Below are 21,199 nucleotides of genomic sequence, written 5' to 3'. Positions count from 1 at the left end.
TCGGATGCCTTGCTAAGGTCTCAGGCCTTGGGCTGGAGGTGGCTGCAGTCATTTCTTGAAGGATTTCAGCAGCAGAATGATAGGGGCTGATCCGTGTTTCAGATACACTGTATCGTGTCAAGTCTAGCCTTTGCCACGTACTGTCCATGCGACTCTGGAAGTTCCCGTCCTGAGCCTTGGTTTTCTCCATTGCACAATGACGTTCTTACTGCTAGATGCTGCCCCCCCCTCCCCCCCCCCCCACACACAAGGTACTGGGAGCAAGTGCCAAATGAGATCATGGCTATAGCTTCTTCTAGCATCCTAGCCGGTCCGTCCATTGCAGACCATCACCCTGGTGACTGCTAGGCGTGAGTCTTGAGCTAGACTTCAGTTCCTCTGGCCCATTTCCTTTTGTCTTTCCCACAGTGGCTGGTATCATTATCCCAGTCTTACAGATCAGGAAAGTGACTTGCCCAAGGTCAATATGTTGTAAGTGACAGAATTTGGACTTGAACCCAAATCGGTTGGGTTCATACTTTCCCCCACTAATATGTGTGAAGCAGAATTTTCTAATAGAAGAAACTGGCTGTAAGGTAGTGAGGATACCATCAGCGGAGATAATCAAGAAGCAGCTAGACAATTATTTGGGCTGGCGGCTGTAGAAGGGCGTCAGGACTCACAAAGCCTGTCACATAGTAGGTGTCAGTAAGCATCTGTCTGTAGAATGAATCAAAGAGTCCATGTACATTTCCTTGACTCAACTGTCCACACTTGAGGGCAGGGACTACACGCCATCCATCTGTTTCCCTGTGCACACACACACCCAGGCCCTTACAATCACCATAGCTAATACTTATTGAGTGTTCATCATATACGGAGAGCTCTGTGTGCCCTATCTCATATAATCCCCCCAACAAATCACAGGGCAGGCCTGCTAATTTTCCCCAGAGTGGAGGAAATGGAGACTCAGAGAGGTTGAGTGACTTGTGCAAGACCACACAGCTTCTGGGGCACCATCAGGATGGAACCAAGCTCTGCCTTGCCCAGAGCTCTTGAGCCCCTAACTCCTCCATCTTCTGTGATCACCCCCACAGGAAAGACTGTGTGCCTGTGGTCCTTGGGGACATGCTCTCATCAGCCCTTGAGCAAAACAAATGTTCCACAGGGGCTGGGCGCTCCAGGAGAGGCTGTCGGGATCCCGGGAGCAGAGTCAGATCCCCATGTGAGGTGTCTGTGCCCCGAGGATGGCATTTCATGAGAAGTAATGACCTTGGGCATTAATGTCACTGCCCAAGCTGAGCTCATGGTGGCCCATCACCCTGTTTCAGTCCCCCTTCCTCCATAAACTCCAGCCTAAGCCGCTGTTCTGGTGGCTGAGTGCGTGAGCAATGGAGCAGTGGACCCAGCGCGTCCACTATCCCCAGAACTCACAGTGTCCATAGTGTGAGCTTTTCCAGTCTCCTTCAATTCCAGGAACTTGTGTTTTCATTTCAAGAGCTCCTCCGGCCAATATTGACCCATTTAATAATTAATGCCAATTATCTTCTACATTAAATATGCTAGATACGGTGCTAAGGGCTTTGCATTCACTCTGTCAGTTACTCCTCATATCAAGCCTTTGTAGAATTGCAGCCTGACCCACTTAACCAGTGGGGAAACTGAGGCTCAGGGAGTCTGGAAGTTGCCACAGATGCACGGCAGCGAATGGCAGAGGGGTGCCAGTCTGAAGTGCCCGACCCTGAGCTCTGTGCTCGAAGCCTCTGAGTCTCCCCGAGGAACCACCGGTAAAGCCGCGGACCCTCCTCCCTCCTGCCCCGCCCGAGCCGTACCCCGAGGGGTGTGGGCCAGTGACGACTTTGCTGTGTCCCCTTCCCGGGCAGGGGACATTCGCAACGACATCAGCTTCTGGCAAAACGGCCTGTCCAAGAAACCCTGAGCAGCAGCCGGGATGCGGGGGTGGTGATGGTGACCTCTCAGGGGTTCCCAGTTGGTCATGGAGCCGCGGCTGCAGTGGGACCTCATGCTCATCCATCCGCCGCCTCCCCCTGCCCCAGACAGGCGGAGCCGGCCCAGCTGTGGGCACCTCTCTTGGGTCCTCCCTGCTCCTCCTGCTCCATGAGATGCCAGATGAGGCTGCGTCTGTGTGTCTGTCTGTCTCTCTGTCTCATGCAGACACACACACTTTCTCTCTCTATCTCACACACACACGACACCAGCCACCCTGCGTGTCCAAGATGGCATGGCATGCCCAACTGCCCCTTTCTTGGTACAGGCACGTTTGCAAACGCACTGCGTGCGGGGCCTGCACCGTTTCTTCTGAGAGCAGAAGCTAAGAGGGAAGCAATCATACAGCAAGGGGAATGTGGTCCAGGGAAGGCCAGGGGAAGCAGAGAACGGCCTTGGGCGCTTCCAGGCTGTGCTTGATCACATAAAAGTCTCTTTTACGATGTGCTTCTGGGACTGGACTCCTGCCCATACCACTGTATCTAAGGGGAAGCAGGGAGGTGGGGGCAATCCCCTGAGGCTTCCCGGGCTGGGTGCCCAGCACTCACTCGGTCCCAGCTGCTCCTGCCCCGTCCTGCCTGCTCAGCCCAGGACACAGGCCTCACCACCCGCCCGGCTCTGCCCTCCTCAGCGACCCCTCCCGACAACCCAGGGCAGCGACCTCAACCAGAATCACTTCCTGCGTGGTTCCCGCACTTCACTGGGTGTTAGAACCATGCGAAGCTTGAGTAAACACGGATGCTCCAGCACCGTCCCCAGGCATCCTGATTTAAGTGGTTCTCTGGGGAACCTGGGCCCTGGGATTTTCCAGGTGGTTCTGAATGCAGCAGAGGCTGAGAGCCATGGGCCACGGACCTTGTTAAAGTACAGATTCCTGCACCCCCCCCTTGGAATATTTGGCTTCCGTTCTTGCAGGCTGGGCCCAGAGTCTGCATACTGACCTGTGTACCTGGCAATTTTTGTGCAATGCGACCTCCCCCTTAGAGTTTGGGGAAGAGTGGGAAGGGTGTGGGGGCCCTAGGCTGACTTCCTCCTTCGCCTGAGGCCTGTGCAACCTCACTTGGGTGTGGTACCCACCGGCGCCTGCATGGCCCTCCCCGCAGCAGCTCGCACAGACTACAGAGCGCGCCCCGTCTGCGACTTCACAGGGGACACCCTGCTGGGTGAGTGGGCCATGGGCACTCAACTGAAAATGATGTCTTTTGCCTTTAACATTTTGTGAAAAATGACTGAAAGGTGGAAAAATTCAAAAAGGAGCAGATCCCAAGGATAAGACCCCTAAGTGTCTGCTATGGTCTGAAGGTTTGTGTCCCCCCAAATTCTTATGTTGACACCCTAACCTCTAAAGGTCGTGGTGTTAGGAGGTGGGCCATGGTGGGTGATTAGGTGATGAGGGTGGAGCTCTCATGGATGGGGTTAGAGCCCTTGTAAGAGAGACCCCAGGGAGCTCCCTGGTCCCTTCCCCCAGGTAAGGACACAGCGAGAAGATGCCACGTGAACCAGGAAAAGGACTCTGACCACAACACAACTGTGCTGGCCTTGATCGTGGATTTCCAGCCTCCAGACGGGGAGAAATACATTTCTGTGGTTTCTAAGCCACAAAGTCTGTGGTATCTTGTTACAGCAGCCTGAACGGACTCAGACAGCGTCTTACTTGGCCCTCGGGACAAGGGTGGGCGACAGTAGGCAGGTTGAAAGCGATGACTCGATCCTTTTGATAGTATTTATCGGCCCAACTGGAGCAGATTAAAGTTGGGAAGGAAAACAATGCAAGCCCCTCAGGAAATGCTCGCATGTATTTTGGGGGTGATGTTTAAAGATGAGCAGTGGTGGGGCTGGCCCGGTGGCGCAGTGGTTAAGCTCACACGTTCTGCTTCACGGGCCCAGGGTTCGCCGGTTCGGATCCCGGGTACAGACATGGCACCACTTGTCAAGCCATGCTGTGGTGGATGTCCCACATATAAAGTAGAGGAAGGTGGGCATGGATGTTAGCTCAGGGCCAGTCTTCCTCAGCAAAAAGAGGAGGATTGGCAGCAGATGTTAGTTCAGGGCTAATCTTCCTCAAAAAAAAAAAAAAAAAGATGAGCAGTGCCTACAGATTTCATGCTGTTTTCCAGCTCCCCCAAAATAGACCTAGGAACACATAAATCTGTAATTTGACTTCTGCACATCAGTTTTACTTCATTTTTACAAAAATGCATGATGGTAGGCATGAGAGCAGAAAGTAGGAGGCTGGTGGTGGAGTGCCACTCAGGGAACTCGAAATGTCCCTTCTGATGAGGGAGTTGGAGCCTCCTCTCCTGAGAGTGTGTGTGGCTCATGGGTGAACAGGACCCCGGAGGAGGTGGAGAGGGTATGGTGTCTGCTGGGCGGGAGCCCATTTCCAAGGGTCTGTGACCTGGGGCTGCGCTCACCCTCTCTGAGCTTGTGTTTCCTCGTTTGTACAATGGTGAGGGGGACAGCGTCCTCTGGTGCCCTCAGGAGCAGTTACTGGTACCAGCCCCATTTCACAGATGAGGAAACTGAGGTTTAGGGAGCTCAGGTAACTCGCTCAAGGTCTGGCAGCTGGGAAGTGGTCTGCGACCCCGGACTGTCCCTCAGCAGCCCTCACTTACAATCCCCAAGCCGCACCCCTCCCTCATTCATTCACATTCCTATTCATTCATTCATTCATTCATTCCTCCATCCACTCATCACACATGTGCACTAAGCATCTCCTGTGCGGCTGGTGCTCAGAAGAACAAGACAAGGTCCCCACCCGAAGGGAGCCCACAGTCCAGAGGCTCACAAAAGATACGACTCAGGTGGTGCAGATTGTCGTGGAGTTGGGCCCAGGATGCCCAGGGCCCCCAGAAGAGGAGACGGGAGCCTCTCGTGGGGCTCTCCAGGGAGAACGTGCCCTTTCCCGCCTCCTCAGTGCCCAGCTCCGCACCAGCATGCCCTGGGCCGGCGCCCAGTGACCAGGAGGGATGTTCCCAGCACTTGGATGCTTGTGTTTGGGAGGCTGCACCCAGAGGCCCCACAAGGGGGCAGGGTTGAGACAGAAATGGCCGGAGTCGCCCCGCTGGGCCTGGGGGCTTAGGGAAGCAGGGCTCTGCCTGGAAGCGGTTTCTGTTTGCTCCTTTACTGCAAAGAGAGGCCCCCCCAGGGGCAGTGGGAGAATGTGGCCCTGGCCTGGGCCAGAGCTATGGAGGCCCGGACCCGCCCTCTCCACTACTGTGTTCTTGAATTTCTGGTGCAACTGGCCGGGGCAGCCACAATGTGAGTGGGTGGACCCCTCTTTTCTGAGCACCTCCAAGGAGTGTGCCCCTAGGAGTCTGAACCCCCACCCCTGGTGGGAACGCCCTCCAGATGGGGCCATGGAACTGGGTCCTTCTTGCACCACTGTCTTGGAAAGCTTTGAGCTCCCAACCCTGAAGTCACTTGGCCTGAGAGTTTGGGGGACCAGCGCTGCCCAGAGCCTTCCCTGCTCTGCCCGGGCTCCGGCTCTGATGGATGGATGGCGGGACCTCCAGGGAGCTGCGGGGCCTGCGGCTGACTCAGCGTTGGCCAGGCCGCACATCATGGGATGTGGGAAGTTTTTGGAGATTTTCTGCTAATTGGTTTTAAAAACACGCTGTTTTGCAAGCTCCTGGTGGAGGAAATCGACGGTACGTGGAGAGCGTAGAAGGGGCAGGACACCAGGCTTCTTTCCAAATAAGGAGCTGTCGTGTGTGTGCTCATACACTCGTTCATCAAACACATATAAAGCATGGACTCAGTTCCAAGCGCAGGCTCGGGGAACGTCCTGCCTTCCGAGGAGACAGTGCCCCAGGGTGAGGATCGGAAACTGCAGCCCATGGGCCACATTTGGCTGCGGAATTTTCATAAGGGCCACGAATGGATTTCACACTCTTAAAGAGTTGTAAAAAAAACAAAGAAGAATATTCCACAGAGAACTTATAGCCCCCAAAGCCTGGAATATTTACTCTGTGATCTTTTATAAGAAACGTTTCCTAACTTCTGTTCTAGAGTGATAGCGTGGTTAAGAACAGCGAGCCCTGGCAGAGCGCACACTGAGCGGCAGGCGTTACCGCCAGCACTTTAGAGGTAAAGAAATTGGAAACATGATAATTCTCTGTTGGGGACATGTCCAAATAGTCACAAAAGCTGGGAGAAGAATAGAACCTCACAGACTGTATCAGCTTCAGTACTTATCAACACTTACTTTGTCGGTCTTGTTTCATCTATTGCTCCCACCTACAGGCAAACTTTTTCCCTTTTGAGTTTTTCCAAGCGGATCCCAAACATCATGTGATTTCACCTGAAATTCTTCAGTGTGTCTCTGAAGTATGAGGAATTAAAAAAATATATATATATAAACCCCACACAATTACCACACCAATAAAATGAGTTGCACTTTGTGATTTTCTTTAGTTAATACCTGGTCCATATTCAAATTTCACTGATCGTCTCCAATATAGTTTTTTAATCAAATGATTTCCTTGAATCAAGATCAAAACGAGGCCTGTCTGTTGTGCTATGTTTTGTCTTGGAAGCCTCTTTATCAGTTTACACTCTAAATAAGCCATCCCACCCTTGTGATAACCCTAAGAGGCAGGATGCTTTAAGAAGCATGTTCTCCAATTTAAAGAAGAGTAAACTGAGCCACAGAAAGGTCGGATAATTCACCCAAGGCCACTAGCAAATGGCAGAGCTGGGATTCGAACCCAGTGTTGGTCTCTCAAGGCATCACGCCGAAGGGCCACCCCGTAGGGTGTCTCAGCAATATCCAGGTGAACGCTGAGAGCAAGACAAGAGGGGAAGGGGCAGGGCCCGGGGTAGGGCGTGCTTCCCAGAGGAGGAGGAGGCATTTGCAGTGTGTCTTAAAGGATGAGTGAGAATTGACCAGAAGGGCAGAGAGAGCATCCAAGCTGAGGAACAGCATGAACAAGGGCGTGCAGGCGGCAGCAGTGCGGCGTGGTGCAGGAAGGACCAGTGGTCAGTGTTGCTGGGACATGGAGCTGGCAGGCAGGGGCCACAGCCAGAGGACCTTGAGGGCCAAGCCCGGGAGGGGTGCACTCTTTCAGGGGAAGATGGGGGTCCATCCTGAGTCAGCCAACCCCTCGTGCCAGGCTACGATCCAAACAACCCTGTGAGGTCCGCACTGATTGCCTCAATTTGACAGATGGGGTAGCTGAGGCCCAGAGAGGTGAAGACACACAGCAAGAAAATACATGCTCGGCTCTTCTGACTCTGGCTGCCATGCTCCTCCAGTGACTTCTAAGGGACACTACTCTTGCCCAATTTCTGGTTCATTCAATAAACCAAAAGGAACTGAGAGCCATCCGGGTCCCAGGCCATGGTGTCACCAGGGAGGGGGCCAGCCCTGGAGCAACAGCCAGTACAAACAAGGGTGGAAGAAGTGGCCATCCCTTGGGCTCACAAAGGAGGAGTGAGAAGCTAGCCAGCGGAGAGAGGGAACGGAGCCTTCAGCTCCAACGCCCCGCCCTGTACCTGGAGGTGGAAGCCTGGGGCTCCAGCCCCCACTGGGAGACTTATGGCCTCCTCACAGGGAGGTCAGGATGAGGCGATCCCTCTGGCGCCTTCCAGCTCTGACAGTCGGTCACGGGGTGGCTGGGCCTCAGATAAGGTCTCTCCTCCCTCCCCCAGCCCAGAGCCCCACCCACCTCCTCCCCTCTCCTCTCAGACTGCGTCCTGACTCAGGCAAGGAGAGGAGGCAGAGGTGGACAAGGGGCTGGCACCTAGTGCCCCCCGGAGTGGGTCCCGCCAGCCCTGCGTGGGGAACTTGGTGGTGTTTCTGACGCTTGGATGGCATGGGGATCCATAAAATCCTGTGCCTCAGTTTCCTCCTCTGTGAAGTGGGGATGCTAAAATCTCCTGCCACCCGGGGCTCCCTTGTGTGACTAAGTGAGACATGTGTGGTCCCCAGCACACAGTGAGGGCTCGACAAGGTTGGCGCTTGTGATCATTTAAGAGCGACGTTTCCAAGTGTCAGGATGTGGTCCCTTGGAATGCAGGGCTAGAAAGGGCTACCATGGAATGGATTGGGGTGTGTACGTGCATGTGTTGTGTGTGTGTATGCGTGTGGGGTGGGGGGGGGGGCAGGTGTAACTACCTGGGCAGCAGCTGGAAGGACAGGTGGCTGCAGCTCCAAAGCCACTCAGCGCCCACTCCCAGCTCCCCCTGCCGAGGAACTCTCAAGACAGCACCGCTGACCCCAAGCTCCTTGACGTCCACTCCCTCGCGCCTCCCCAGCTCCCCCTCGGCGGGCGCTCAGGGCCTCGCCTGCACCCTCTCCCCATCACAGGGGCTCTCTTTAAGTCCCTGTCACAGGGGACAAGCTGAGGCCCAGCAGGGAAGTGCTGGAGCTGGCTCTCCACCCCAGGCTGTGTGCTGCCACCACCCCCACCCCCCCCAACCACTGTGCCATCCTACCTGGAGCACGGGCAGAGTGGGTTTCCTGTCCCCATTTTCAGATGAAGAAATCGAGGCTCAGAGACAAAATCAGAGCCTGGACTAGAGGGGATCTTCAGACTCTTGGCTCTGTGCTCAGGCACCAAGCCCACTGGCTGCGGCTCGCTGCTCAGTCCTCCCAGCGATCAGGCCGGGCCCTCTCCTTAGGTTCCCTCCTTCCTTCTCCCCAGCATGAAGCGTCCACTTCAGAGAGGTCAGCGGTGGTCCCCGCTCCCGACTGTCCCCTCCACACGCATCCGGCCCCGCCCATCTTCCTTCTGTTCTGGTTTTGTTTATTAATTCATTCACTTGACCCACAGGTGTGCCTTGGGCACCTGTAATGTGCCAGCAGATATGGTGACAGCGAACTGAGTAGGGAAGCTGTCAGGTCCAGGAGGGAGAAAGCATGAGCCAGGTGGGGGAGGGCACAGCACGTGCCAAGGCCGGGGGTTTGTCCTTGCCGGGGAGGGGCTGTGAGGAAGGGCGGCTCATACACGGGGCAAGGCCAGCAGAGAGCTCTGCTGAGTGACATGCTTCCTTCCACCTGGGCAAGAACAGGGATCATGGGTGCCCACGGTGGGATGCTGGCAGCTCCACCTGGGGGAGGCCAAGGGAAGCTTCCTGGAGGGGGACCAGTTACAATGACATTGATTTCATGAACAAAGAAGGGAGGGAAAGGCATTTCAGGCCGAAGGAACAGCATGGGCACGTGCAGAGGTGGGGACCCTTGAGCACATAGGAGAACGCCCTAGAAGTAGGAGAGAAGGTGAAGGAGGCAGTCCCAAAGGATGGGGCTGGAAAACAGATGTGGGCCAGACTCGAGGAAGTGAAGCGAGCATCGTGAGTGCCCATCTGCACCAGGCTCTGTGCCCACCTGGCTTATTCTTTGGCACAACTCTATTCAGAGGTGGATGTCCACTGGTCACAGAGGAGGAAACTGAGGCTCGGAAAGGTTAAGCAAGGTGCTCAAGATGATCCCCTTCTAAATTCAAACTCTGGTTTACTCCAGATCATTCCTACTGCAGAGTTTATTCTCTTCCTTCCAAGCTCCGTGTAGGGGCTTGACCTCTAGGCCTGGAGCTGCAGGAGGCAGAGCTCAGCTGAATGTCAGAAGTGGAGGCTGTGGCAGGAGGAGTGGGGAGCCAGGCCCAGGGCGGGGAGAGAAGGGTGGGCAATGGCCCCAGGCTTCTGATGGGGTCAGGTGGAGGCACTATTTACTGAGAGGGGGAGGCAGGTGGGACTGAAGCCCATTGATGGCAGCCGTTATCTACAAGGATGCTTCCCAAACTTGCAAGGCATCCAGGACCATCTGTGGTGGAAAATGTTGAAACTCTGGAACCCTGGACCCCTGCCTGGCCCGACTCACTAGGCCCCGGGGAGCCCGGCATTGGTCCTTGGCAAGCAGCACCCAAGGATGCTGAGGACCAGGGCTGATTGGGGAGCCATGGAGATGGGGGACCCCTTGGAGATTAAGCTTGTGGTGTGCTTTCCACTTTTATGAGACCAGAGGTACACTCTGAAGGCTTGCCAAGAGAGACGTGGGCCAACAGGGGGACGTTTTTGGGACATCTTGAAGGGAGGAAGCAAGTCTCGAGGGACATCCCAGAGCGTGGGCAGCCCTTTCTAGAGTGGCAGCAGCACGAGCGCCCCCTACAAGAATTATGGCATGTGAGCCCTGCTGCCGGTGAGATGATGGGCCCGCCCAGTGATGAGGGAGTGGACCCTGGGACTCTATGGTGGCTCCAGCTGGAAGCAAGTTCGGGGGCAAGCTCAACCTCCTCATTTTCAAGATTAGAAAATGGCGCTGGGAGAGCCATGGTTTGTCTAAATTCACAGCAATGAGCTCTTCCCCTGGGTTTCCAGCCATCCTGGCGAGGCTACCGCCGCTCTGCCCCAAGGCAGGGTTACAAGTCCCTGCTCTCTCAGAAAGTTCCTCTGCTCTTGGACATCCCCTTCCACTCCCCCATCCAGCCCAGGGCAGGCTCACGGCACAGACCGCTTCTCTCCTCTCTGAGACTCAACACAGGATTCCCCGCAGGCGGACCCCTCTCTTCCTCTCTTTGGGGCCTGGCTCTCGCTTCCTCTCACTCCCCGCTCCCACCCCACCAAGGCTTAGCAGATCCGTAGTCCACGTCCCAAGCCTGGACTTGCCTCCAGACTGGGGGCCTCAGAGTGGGCGGGCACAGATTTTATCACATCCCCTGGAATGTCCATTATTCACGTTTTGAGAGGCCTGGTTCCTTCTCCTCTGATTCTATCTCCCTTCCGTCCTCCACCTCCCTCTTTCGTGGAGAAAAGGCAGACTAACAGAACGTCAAGGCTAGAGTCCATCTAATGCAATGGTTTTTGAAATCAAGTGTACGTTAAGAATCGTCAAGGTGTCGGTTAGCGTGCAGGTGCCTGGAGGCCTCCTCAGAATTCAGGCTCAGGGCCCTGGCATTGGTATTTTTCTCCCGTAGACCTCTGAGATTCTCTCTCTGATTCCTCGACACATTCTTCTCTGCTAGTGTAAAAGTCTGTCTCCAACACGTGAGCCGTCCTCAATGGTAGGGCCAGAGCCAACCATCTGTCATCACATCGCTAGAAATAGGAAGGGGCTGGGCACATAGTGGGGCTGTCAACATCCATGGCACAAGTAAGTGGTTGGGCTGTGGAAACCACAGTCAGTGTCGAGAGACCCTGATTCAGGGCTGGAAGGCGCGAATCTCACCTATAGCATCATCATCACCGTTAGAACCATCGTTATCATCACCATTATCATCAGCACCATCACCACCACCACCACCACCATCAGAACCATCATTATCACTACTATCATCACTGTTTTCATTCCCACCAACACCGTCACCACTACCACCATCACCACTGCCATTAGAACCATCATTTCACCACCATCATTACCATCACCACCACCACCATCATCATCATCATCATCATTGTCATCATCACTATTTCTTTCTCCCGCACAATAATCCAAAAGTGTTCATCAGTTCCCTCTAAATGGGCTGGGGAAGCTGGCCAGGATGCAGAAAACTTAAGGTCTTCAGAAGACGTCCCCACATTGAGCCTGGCGAAGCCCACCAATTTGTCTGCCCCTCCTCTGGCCCACCTGGTGCTGAGCCTGGCTCCTTTATAAACACCTCCTCCATCAGACGTGGCACTTGTCTGCAGCCAGTGCCTCCAGTCGAGCTGGGAGTCCCTGTCACTGCTGTTGGAACAATGGAGTCCCCTCCCATTTCCCCTTGGGTGTGCGGGGCCTTCGTGTGCTTTATCTCCATTTCACTCTTTAATCCTCCCAACAGCCCCAAGTACTGAGTTCTAATATTACGCCTTTTCACAGATGAAGACACTGGCTCAGAGAGGCTGGGTTACTTGTCCAAGGGTGCACAGCTCATAAGTGGAGGAGCCGGGGTTAGAACCCTTGATCATTTTCCCTCTCCACCTGTTGTAGTCCCTCTATGTACACTTGTGTCTTTTCAGGCCAACCCTGCCCAGTAAAATATAATGTGAGCCCTATATGGAATTTTACACTTCCTAGTAAACACATGAAAAGTAATAAGAAACAGGTGAAATTTATTTTAATAATAATTAATTATTAATATATATATTAAGAATATCAATTAATAATCAATATATTAAGAGTATCAATTTGACATAGAGTCAGAAAAAATCATAATCAGAATTTTACATTCTTGTATTCATACTAAGTCTTTGAAATCCAGTGTGTGTTTTACTCCTCCAGCTCAGCTGGGACAAACCACACTTCAGATGCTCAGTGGCCTTACGCGGCGAGTGGCTATTGGCTGGACAGAGCTGGGCTAGACTGTGATGAGGCTGCCTGCCGTGTCGGTGTGTGGTTTTCGAGCGAGTTGATATATATATGCAGAGGCACGGGATGCTGTGCCCAGGATGCAGTGAGCGCCTGACGAATGTTAGCCCTGATTACCATCCTTGTTACTGGGACACAGGACGCTGCAAAGGTGTTAAATGAATGAACAGATGCTGCGCCGCACCCAGCTCTTAGACCATCGCAGTCTTACACAGTTCTATCTGATGCTCCCTACCTTGCTCTGCTTCCTGGGCTGTGGTTGGCATCTCTCCCAGGCCCTACCGGAATTCCACCCTGGACCATTGCTGGCTCACTTTCCTTGCTCCCATATAAACCCACAGTGTGTGTAGCAACCTCTCCCAGCTGCCCAGAGGGATGACGGAGGTTCCTGGGAGGAATCCCAGGGTTTCTGTTTGTACAAAGCCGAAGGCAGCCTTCTGGCATTTGGTTGCTTTGCTGGCGCCAGGCAGGGCCTTTTCTAAAACCTGGGGGAGGTGAGTGTGCTGAGGGGCCCTGGGGTACTGCCCAGCCGGCAGTCGGGGTCTGGTCTCCCCAGGAGCCCTGCTCCCATGCCCATTCCAGAGGGCCAGCCCTTGCCAAGTGCCTGCCCAGGTGGAAAATGCCTGTTGGTGCCGCGCTCTCACCAGCATCCCTGACGAGTGGTGGGCGGGAGGGGCCCTGAGCTGGGAGCAGAGCCCCAGAGTTCCTGGAAGAGGCTCTGAGCGGGCAGCTGGTGGGTGTGAGGCCTGGGGTGGGGTTTGAAATGCTAGCTCAGATCCAAACTACGGACCAGAGGTATAAAGAAGGCATATTGTTGAGGCTCCTGTGATGTTTTAAAAGGGATACTCCACATGCCCGGGTCCACCCTATCCTGCAGTTGTTCCCAGGAACAGAGACTGAGTTTGCATTCCCCACTTAGCACACGCATCCTCAGGTAAATGCACACATACACCACGGGCGTTTATACACTCAGACATGCCACGATCACAGACACGTGCACACACACGTACATCTGTGCACATCCCACATACATTTGTATGGGTCTCACCTGCAGACAGACTACCACAGCCCTCCTGTCTACCCAGGAATTTGTTAGCAGAGCATGCATTTACCCAGTCACATGCTTCTGCGAGGCTCCCTCGGGTGGTCCTGCGTTCATTCCCCAGCAGCAGGGAGCTGGGTGGGGCTGAGGTTGTCAGCCCCCGTAAACACAAGAGGACAGTGAGGTCTGGAGTGGATAAGGGATTTGCTGAAGCTGGCACAGCCGTGGTAGAGCCTGCATCCAGCCCCTCTCTCCTGGAGGACATCGCCCTGTCACCTCTCATTCCAACATGTGGGTGCTGTCACGTACCTCACTAGCCTGTGAGTTCTGTAGGGGCGAGACCGTGTGCTTCTCATTTCTGCACAAGCACGTGAACCAGGAGGCAGGAGGCTGCCCTGCAAAGAGCTGGACCTAGATTCAAATGCCAACTCCACTGAGTACTAGCTGTGTGACCTGGGGCAAATTACTTAACCTCTCTGAGCTTCAGTTTTTGCATCTACAAAGGAGGATGATTATATCTGCTTAATGGTATTACTATGGGAGTTTTAGGAGATGCTTAATAAATGTTAATACATGCCTGTCGGATGAACTGAGGAAGGTTTTACATACATACATATATGGTATTTGGCACAGGGCTTGGCAGGGCTTACTATGCATAGTCCCTTTCTCTGAGCACACATTGGGTACTCAATATGCGTAGATGGAAGCAAAGAACAAAGCAACGGAAAAACAAGCCATATCTGCAGCGTCCCTTTATCATAGCTTTATCACAGCCCTTTATCATGACATTCCCGAATGTACTTGGCTCCGTTTCTGAGCTCACTACCCCGTCCTGCTCCTCGATTTATCGCTTCCTGGGTTGGCATCTTCCTCCTTCAATTGCAGAACCTTCAGAGAATGTTCTACTATCTGATTGGGCCAGGCTTCTACTTCCTCAAAGTTTTCTTGGCAATTTGCACAAACTCTGTCTTCCATATGAACATCGATAGCCATTTTTTTCATCAAAATGCCCCCCAGGACCCTAAGTGGACTTGCATTCCGGTTCTATATTCGTTTGGGGAGGACGGCCATGCATGGGCTTTGGCCGTTAAGGAAAGCACTGGTGGTCCTCACCGGGGCTGTTAGGGATGCCCTGAGAGCTCTGGCACTGGGCTGTGAGCAGGGAGCCCCGGGACCAGGGACAAGTGTGGGCTGGGCAGTGCCGCGTCCCCAGAGATGGCCCCGGCCAGGGGCTGCACAGAGGAGAGCCACCTTGCCTCCTCCCAGGAGCCTTCCCTGCCTGCTGCTGCCTGGGTCTGTCTGGACTCTGGGCTCCAGGGTCCCCTCCGCTGAGCCCGCACTCTGTACCCGACTCCTCCCCAGCGCTGGCTGCCCTGTGGCGGTCCCTGGGGCTCCTGTGGACTCAGAGCCACCTGCAGATTTCTCTCTTCCTCCTCCTCACTCAGACTCCGGCTGCCCTACACCTCACACCTCTTCTCCATCTACCCCTTGTCCTCCTGGCCATGGCGACCCTGAGATGAAGGCTGGTCTGGCCCCTTCTTCTTGCTGCAGCCTGCAGGAAATGCTCAGTCTCCCCTAAACAAGGGCAGCTCTGCAAGAAAGAGCGGGATTCGGCAGGAAAAGATCGAAGTCTGAGCCCTGGCCACTTAGTAACTGTGAGACCCCGGGCAAGTCCCTCCCTTGCTCTGTCTCCGTTTCTTTCACTGGTAAAATAGAATTCAGAACTTTGCTTGTGGGATGTCTGCACCCACCATGGGCAGGCACGGCGCCCTGTATAGAGAATTTAACGATGAGTCGCACAGACGCACGCCCTGCCCTCCGGATGCTTACCAGGGCTCCGGGAGGATACCTATCACCCCACGAGGCAACCGGCCTGTGGTCGGCTCATCAGCCTCGGATCTGGGTAAATCAGAACCAGTGTCTCCGAGCCAACCGACAGGTAGCTTACCCCGAACCTCAGTTTCTCATCATGAATGGGACACATTTGTCCCAAAGCAAGCTGTCAGCTTGAGTGGGTGTAATAAACCCTTCTTGCCATCTTCCCACTGACTCTTGGCTTTGCCCCTGGCAGCAGTCCCTGGCCGGCCTGTGGGAGCTCGACTTCAGAAGCTCTTCCCAGCTGCCCACCTCCTGCCTGCCCGCCTCCGCGCCCGGAGCCAGCGGCTGGCTAGGTGCTGCCACGTGTCTGGCTTCTCCTGGGATGGAGGTGGGAGAGAGAGAACCCTCAGGAGGCCCCTGAAACAGCAGCTTTATATGCAGGACCCAATGTGTACGTGTTGTGCACTGTAGAGGGTTGTGCAAGCCCAAGCGGCAGCTGCTGAGGGTAGAAAACCAGCCCAAGTGCTGTTCGCTCAAGGGAGGCGCTTTGGTTGAAAGCTGGCATTTCCCTTTCCAACTTTTCTTGGCATTTTCCATCTCCCCTTCTTATAGTATCTCCAACACTTGGAGACTCATTTTCCAAACTCAAAGACTCTAGAAACCTCCTAACAACTTTCTTACTTTACGCTGCTCAGAGAGGGTGAGTGACAAGTCCAAGGTCACACAGCTAATCTGGGCAGAGCTCAGTCTGGAGTCCAGGCCCCTGACTCCCAGTTCCACCTAGTGCCCTTTCTGCTGTTTCAGGTGGGAAAGAAGGGCGTAGAGGACCTGCTTGTTTTATTTCTCCGCATGCTGCTCCTTCCTCCTCACCCTGCTGGGATCTGCTGACCCCGCACAGCCCTACACCTCACCTTGGGCCACGCCTTTTTCCCCACCAGTCCGATCTGGGCCCTCTCATCCTGCCCACTCACGGAGCAGCCCGGGGGAGAAGGGAGCTGGGGCCCCTCTCCGAGCCCCTCCAGACAGGACTCACCGTGGCCAGGGCGCTGCCTGCAGCTGCTGCTGTCACCACTGCCAGCGTCCAGGGCAGGAACCACCTCATGCCTGGAAGTCAGTGGCAAAGGCATCGACCGAGCAGCCCAGAGGATCCGGCCACCTCTCGGGGGAGCTGGGCCGAGACTGGCCTGGCCCATGAGGAGCACCAGATATGCTTCTTCCCGCAGCCTTTGGGGGGTTTTATTAAAGCAAGATCTGACGTCAGGGTTAAGGACAAGCCCTGCATTTTCCTCTGAAAAAACTTTTCCTGCCTCTCTCTCTCTTTTTTTCTTCCTTCCCTCTGTCCCCACCTCCAGCCTGGGCTTGGCTGGCCTCCCCAGCTCTGACAGTTCTTAAAGGGAAAGTTACAGGGCTGTGATTTCACATGGGGGCGGTGAATTCTCACCGAAGGAGCTGGGGTCAGCCTGCCAGGGTGTTTCACAAAGCTGGGGAGGGGGAGACGGTGGCGGGTGCGGGCGGAGGGGGAGATAGAGTTACGGGGCCGGGCTGGCAGGCAGGCGGGGGGGCTTCGAAAGGGCTCCCAACTGGGAAAGGAACCTCCCTCCCATTTCTTCGGGCTGCTCCTACTTCTGGTTTTGATTTGTCATCTCTCAGTCTTCCCTCCCTGGCTGCAAGCAAAGGAGGATGGCTCGAAGGGCAGCGATCTAGAAATGATAGGAATTCGCAAATGAGCTCCGCTCTGGGGCTCATGTTCTCATCCCTGTAAATGAGCCTTTTGCGGGAGTGCCCTGTGCCTGCTCAGCCGCCAGGCCCTTTGGTGCTGGAGCGGTCTGCCCACGGAGACGCCAGGCGATTTCAGAGCGGACACAAACTTGGTGGCAGTCTTGGGGCTGAAACCAAAGTCTCTGAACCCTGACAGGGCACAGGGTCAGGACCGGACACTTCCAAGCCAGCTTGACCTGCCAAAGCCTCTTGATGCTCTGTGATGGAGCCACGAGGACCCCGGAGAATGCCGGGATGGGTTTTAGGACATCTGATTGTGACGAGCAATTGGAACAGATGCCCAAAGCATGATGGAAATGCTGACTGCTCATACCTGCTGTTAGAACCTCTGACAGCCCCGCTGGCCCCACTGGCTGCTGCTATTTGCAGTATAGCGAAACCTGGAGAAAGGTGACACGGTGACCCTGACAGGGCAGTGGGTCAGGAGGCACAAGGCCTGGGGTGCCACTCCAGCCCTGCCACTTACTCGTGGGCCTTGGACAACCAACAATCTCTCTGTGCCTCAGTTTCCCTCATTTGAAGAAACAGGGTCACATTAGTGCCTACCCTATAGGGTTGTCAGGAGGCCCGAAGGAGACAATTAGGTGTGTCCCAGTATTTGTGAATGAAGAGGCCAGCATGGGCTGCGGCCTAGGCTGGCACGAGTGGGTTGTCCTACGTCCATCCTGTGTCAGGGGGTAGGCATCTTGGGGGAACTTGTGATGCAGCCTGGGTGTATGGCTGGGGTCAGTATACAGACCAGAGTGGTGGTCCAGGACCAGGCACCTGAACTGGGCAATCTCTAAGAGACCGGCTGGTGGTGAAGGGAACAATAGCCGCCATTTAGGGATCATCCGCCATGTTCCGGGGAACCCTTGTTATCTCACCGAATCCTCATTTCAGTTCACCCTCACACCCGGTCTCCCGCTAGATATCATCATCCCCGCTCTACAGAAGAGGAAACTGAGGCACGTAGAGATCGAATAACTTCCCCCAGCCATCCCGCTAGGGCATGGCAAAATTGCAATCAGAACTCAAACCTGTGTGGCTCCAACATGATTTTTTTTCAGGTAGACCAAGCTGCCGTACGTGTTAGACAAATAAGTGAATAAATGACACGTGGATGGGCACACGGATGAATGGATGAGTGTGAGGAGGTGGTACCACTGTTGGGAATCTGCCATTTCCCAGGTCTTTCTTCCCAGGATGGGCTCCGCGTCTTTAGTTTTCCACATCCAGGTCCCTCTTCCCTGATCACTCCTCTTAAATGGGCCCCTGGTTGGTCTCTAGCTCAATAACCCATTTGCCTCCTTCTCAGCCCCCAGCCCAGTGGCCATTGTTTAGTTATGGACTGTCTCCCACGTAGCTTGTGAGGTCCGAGGGCAGGACAGCCCCACATCTTCCTCTCTACAGACTTACAGTGAATGGCCAAATGGATGAACCAAGCAGATGCATGAGGGGGTGAGGGGATGTACGAGTCGGTGAAGGCAGGAGGGAATGCCTGGAGGGGAGGTAAACATGTCCACGTCTCTCAGGCCGCTCTGCGCTCCCCAAGGTGCCGGGAAGAATGCGCAGCCCCCAGTAGGTTCAGAATCCGCTTGCCGACAGCGTGAGCCAGGGAGTAAAGGAAAGAGGAAGCTGGGCAGGGTCCTGGCAAGCCCAGAGATAGCAGGAATGTGCGAGTGGGGCTGAGGGTGATGGCCTGCATTTTCCCAGGCCTGAGGCCCAGGGGCATCACAGCGTTTGTTATTTCCAATGTCGCGGGTAATTTGTTTCTACCTATGCTGCAGAGGGTTCGTGGCCCGCTGCCAAGCCTGCACAGAGCCCCCTCCGAACTTAGCATCCATCTGCCCACTCCTATTTCCCTCTGCTTCCCACGACTCTCCTCCGTTCTCCCCAGACCGCAGGCTCTGTGTCTTCTACTCGCCCCGTTTGTCTGTGTGTACTATGTATGTGGTGCGGTTGTTAATTTAATAATCACGCTCGGAGCACGCGCTGCTCTGAGTCATTCGCAGGTGGGTGCTCATATCACCCTTGCTTTATATCTGGGGAAATCGAGGCACAGAGACGAAAGGACATTGCTTGAAGTCGGAGCAGAGTGCAGGTTCGAGACCACGGACTGGGCTTCGGAGCTCTGCACACCCGTGAGTGTTTCCGTAGGTGGAGGGCAAGACGCTGTGGCCTCCATCCAGTCTCCTTTTCTCCACTCAGTCTTACATTCTTCAGATCTCTCTGGCTGCCGCTTCCTGGTGTGTGGCTTCTGCTGTTGCCTCGGTTTCCCCAGTGTGCAATCTTCAGTTTCGCCCTCATCCCATCTCCCTACTGAGGGGTCCTCACGTTCCCTCCGCCTTTGCACCAACAGGCCCAGACACATCCCCTTACGGGCCTGCTGGGGGATTTCTTTGGGATTCAGGCCTCCTCGTTCGTTGTCACCATAGCTGATGTCATTCCTGTGTGGCAGATGGTTCAGTGCTGCCTGCACAGGCCTAGGTTGGACTCCTGCCTCCTGCCACTGATCTGCTGTGTATCTTTAGAGAAGTTACATAACCTCTCTGTGTGCTGGTTTCCTGGTCTCTAAAATGGGTATGAGAGGGTACTGATCGCTCTGAACGGCTCCTGGCGCAGAGTGAGCGCTGTGTCAAGGTGTACTAATCAAGCTTGACACGTAGTCAGTGCTCCACAAAACTCCTCATCTATGACGAATACTCTTACCTGGCCTCCGTGCTGGGAGCACCTCAAGGGCAGGGTCTGGACTAGGTCATGTCTGTGTCCTGCCTCCCGCCTTACACACAGTAGGTGCTTCAGATGTGCATGGCGAAGGTCAGGGACGCTGTGGCAGAGGTGGGGTTTGGGCTGGGGCCTCATTCCCAGTGGAGACCGGGCCTCCCCTCCTGCCTCTCCCAGCCTGGCGGGGTCCCTGCCTCCAGCTGTGTGTCTGTCCTCCTGCAGCCCGAGCACAGCTTCCTGCGCCTTCTCTCACAGACCTCCCGGAACAGCTGCAAATAAATTCCAGAGAGGGGCTGGTGGAGGGGGTTCGAGAACAGAGGCCAGGCGAGAGCATTCCTGTGCCAAACAGAAGGCTGCCTTGACCAGAGCCAGATGCACAGAAGATCAGGGGCCCAGGAAGTCCCCGATCTGCTTGCAGCCTGTTTGTCATTGGTTTGTCCCGTGAACGTGAACGCAGCCCACACGGTCCGTGATGCAAGTTCCTGGGGCTACGCAGATGTCACGTCGCACCCTTGCCTGGGTGGCAGACGCCACTGCTGCTGAACAACCTGGCTGCTTCGGAAGAAAGAGGAGGATGGACGTGGGCCTGCTCTGCCTTCTGCCGTCCTGCTGGGCTGGCTCAGTGGTGCAGGGGGCTCTGCCCCTCTTCCTGGGGCCCAAGCAAGAATGGAGGAACTTCTGAGGGGTCACCTTGGGCTCCAGGTCTGCTCAGAGGCCAAGGGGTCGGGGTGACTCTCCTCAGGTCCAGCCTAAACAGCTAGGTCCACTCAGGGAGGCTGGAACCCCTGGGCAGCCCCCTCCAGCTGCTCTGCTTGCTACTCTTCTTTTGAGGCATGCCTGATGTGGGCAAGAGCTCACCTCCACCTCCAGGAGCTCCCACTTCTCACCTGGGAAGGTGGAGGGAAAAGCAAGGGCTTTGGGGCCAGGCGGGCCTGCGTCAAACTCTTGCTTTGTTACATACCAGCTGGGAGATCTTAGGGGAGCCACTTCACGTCCCTGAGCCTCAGTTTTCCTGTCTGTAAAATGGGGGTAACAACGATATCTACCTCCTAGCATTGTGGTGAAGACTGAGTCTGCGCTCAGCACGTGGGAGATGCTGGATGAATGGTTATTATTAATAGTCTTCTTTGCTTTCTATCATAGGGACTCTGTCTGGGTCCCCGGCCTGGGTCACCTTGAGCCCACCGCTGGCTCCCTCTGAGTCTCCCCTTCTCAGCATGGCTGTGGTTTGGAGCACAGTGTCCCTCCTTTTTCACTGTCCCTGCCTCCTCCCGTGAAATCTAGTCTTCCCAGGCCTCAGGGCGAGTGTTTCTGTGGGACCCTTTGCTGAAATTAATTGGGGGGTGTGAGCAGATGAGGAAAAAGGAATGATGATGACAGGGCAGAGAAAGCAGTGCCCCCTGGTCTGACTCACTCCTCAAGGGTCCTGGCAGCTCATGGGGCTTCTCTTCTAAAGCGAAGGCAAGGCCAGCTCACCACAGTCTGCTTTGGAACAGAAGCAAATACGTCCTGAGCTCTTTTCCCGGAGACCCTCTCCTGCCCTGAACTTGTAGGGTCTCTGGGGGCCCTTGGCTTGGAGCATC

The 21,199-nt window shown here is 55.0% G+C and overlaps 1 protein-coding gene across 2 annotated transcripts in view; it reads right to left on the bottom strand.

Annotated features, from left to right (window-relative positions):
* The window catches only part of CCN4 (cellular communication network factor 4), a 36,889-nt gene extending 20,378 nt beyond the window's left edge, over window positions 1-16,511 (bottom strand). The window contains exon 1 of one of the 2 annotated variants that reach the window (XM_023648989.2): window positions 16,165-16,511. In XM_023648989.2, the coding sequence (XP_023504757.1) occupies window positions 16,165-16,233 (69 nt within the window). In that variant the 5' untranslated portion in view covers window positions 16,234-16,511. The remainder of the gene's footprint in view (window positions 1-16,164) is intronic. The other variant, XM_001498799.7, reaches the window with a different exon arrangement.
* Window positions 16,512-21,199: the final 4,688 nt, after the last annotated feature.

The sequence above is a fragment of the Equus caballus genome, chromosome 9, assembly GCF_041296265.1.
Source record: "Equus caballus isolate H_3958 breed thoroughbred chromosome 9, TB-T2T, whole genome shotgun sequence".
Classification (NCBI taxonomy): domain Eukaryota; kingdom Metazoa; phylum Chordata; class Mammalia; order Perissodactyla; family Equidae; genus Equus; species Equus caballus.
Note: the sequence above shows the minus strand (reverse complement) of the source record. Positions and strands in the feature narration are given on the sequence as shown.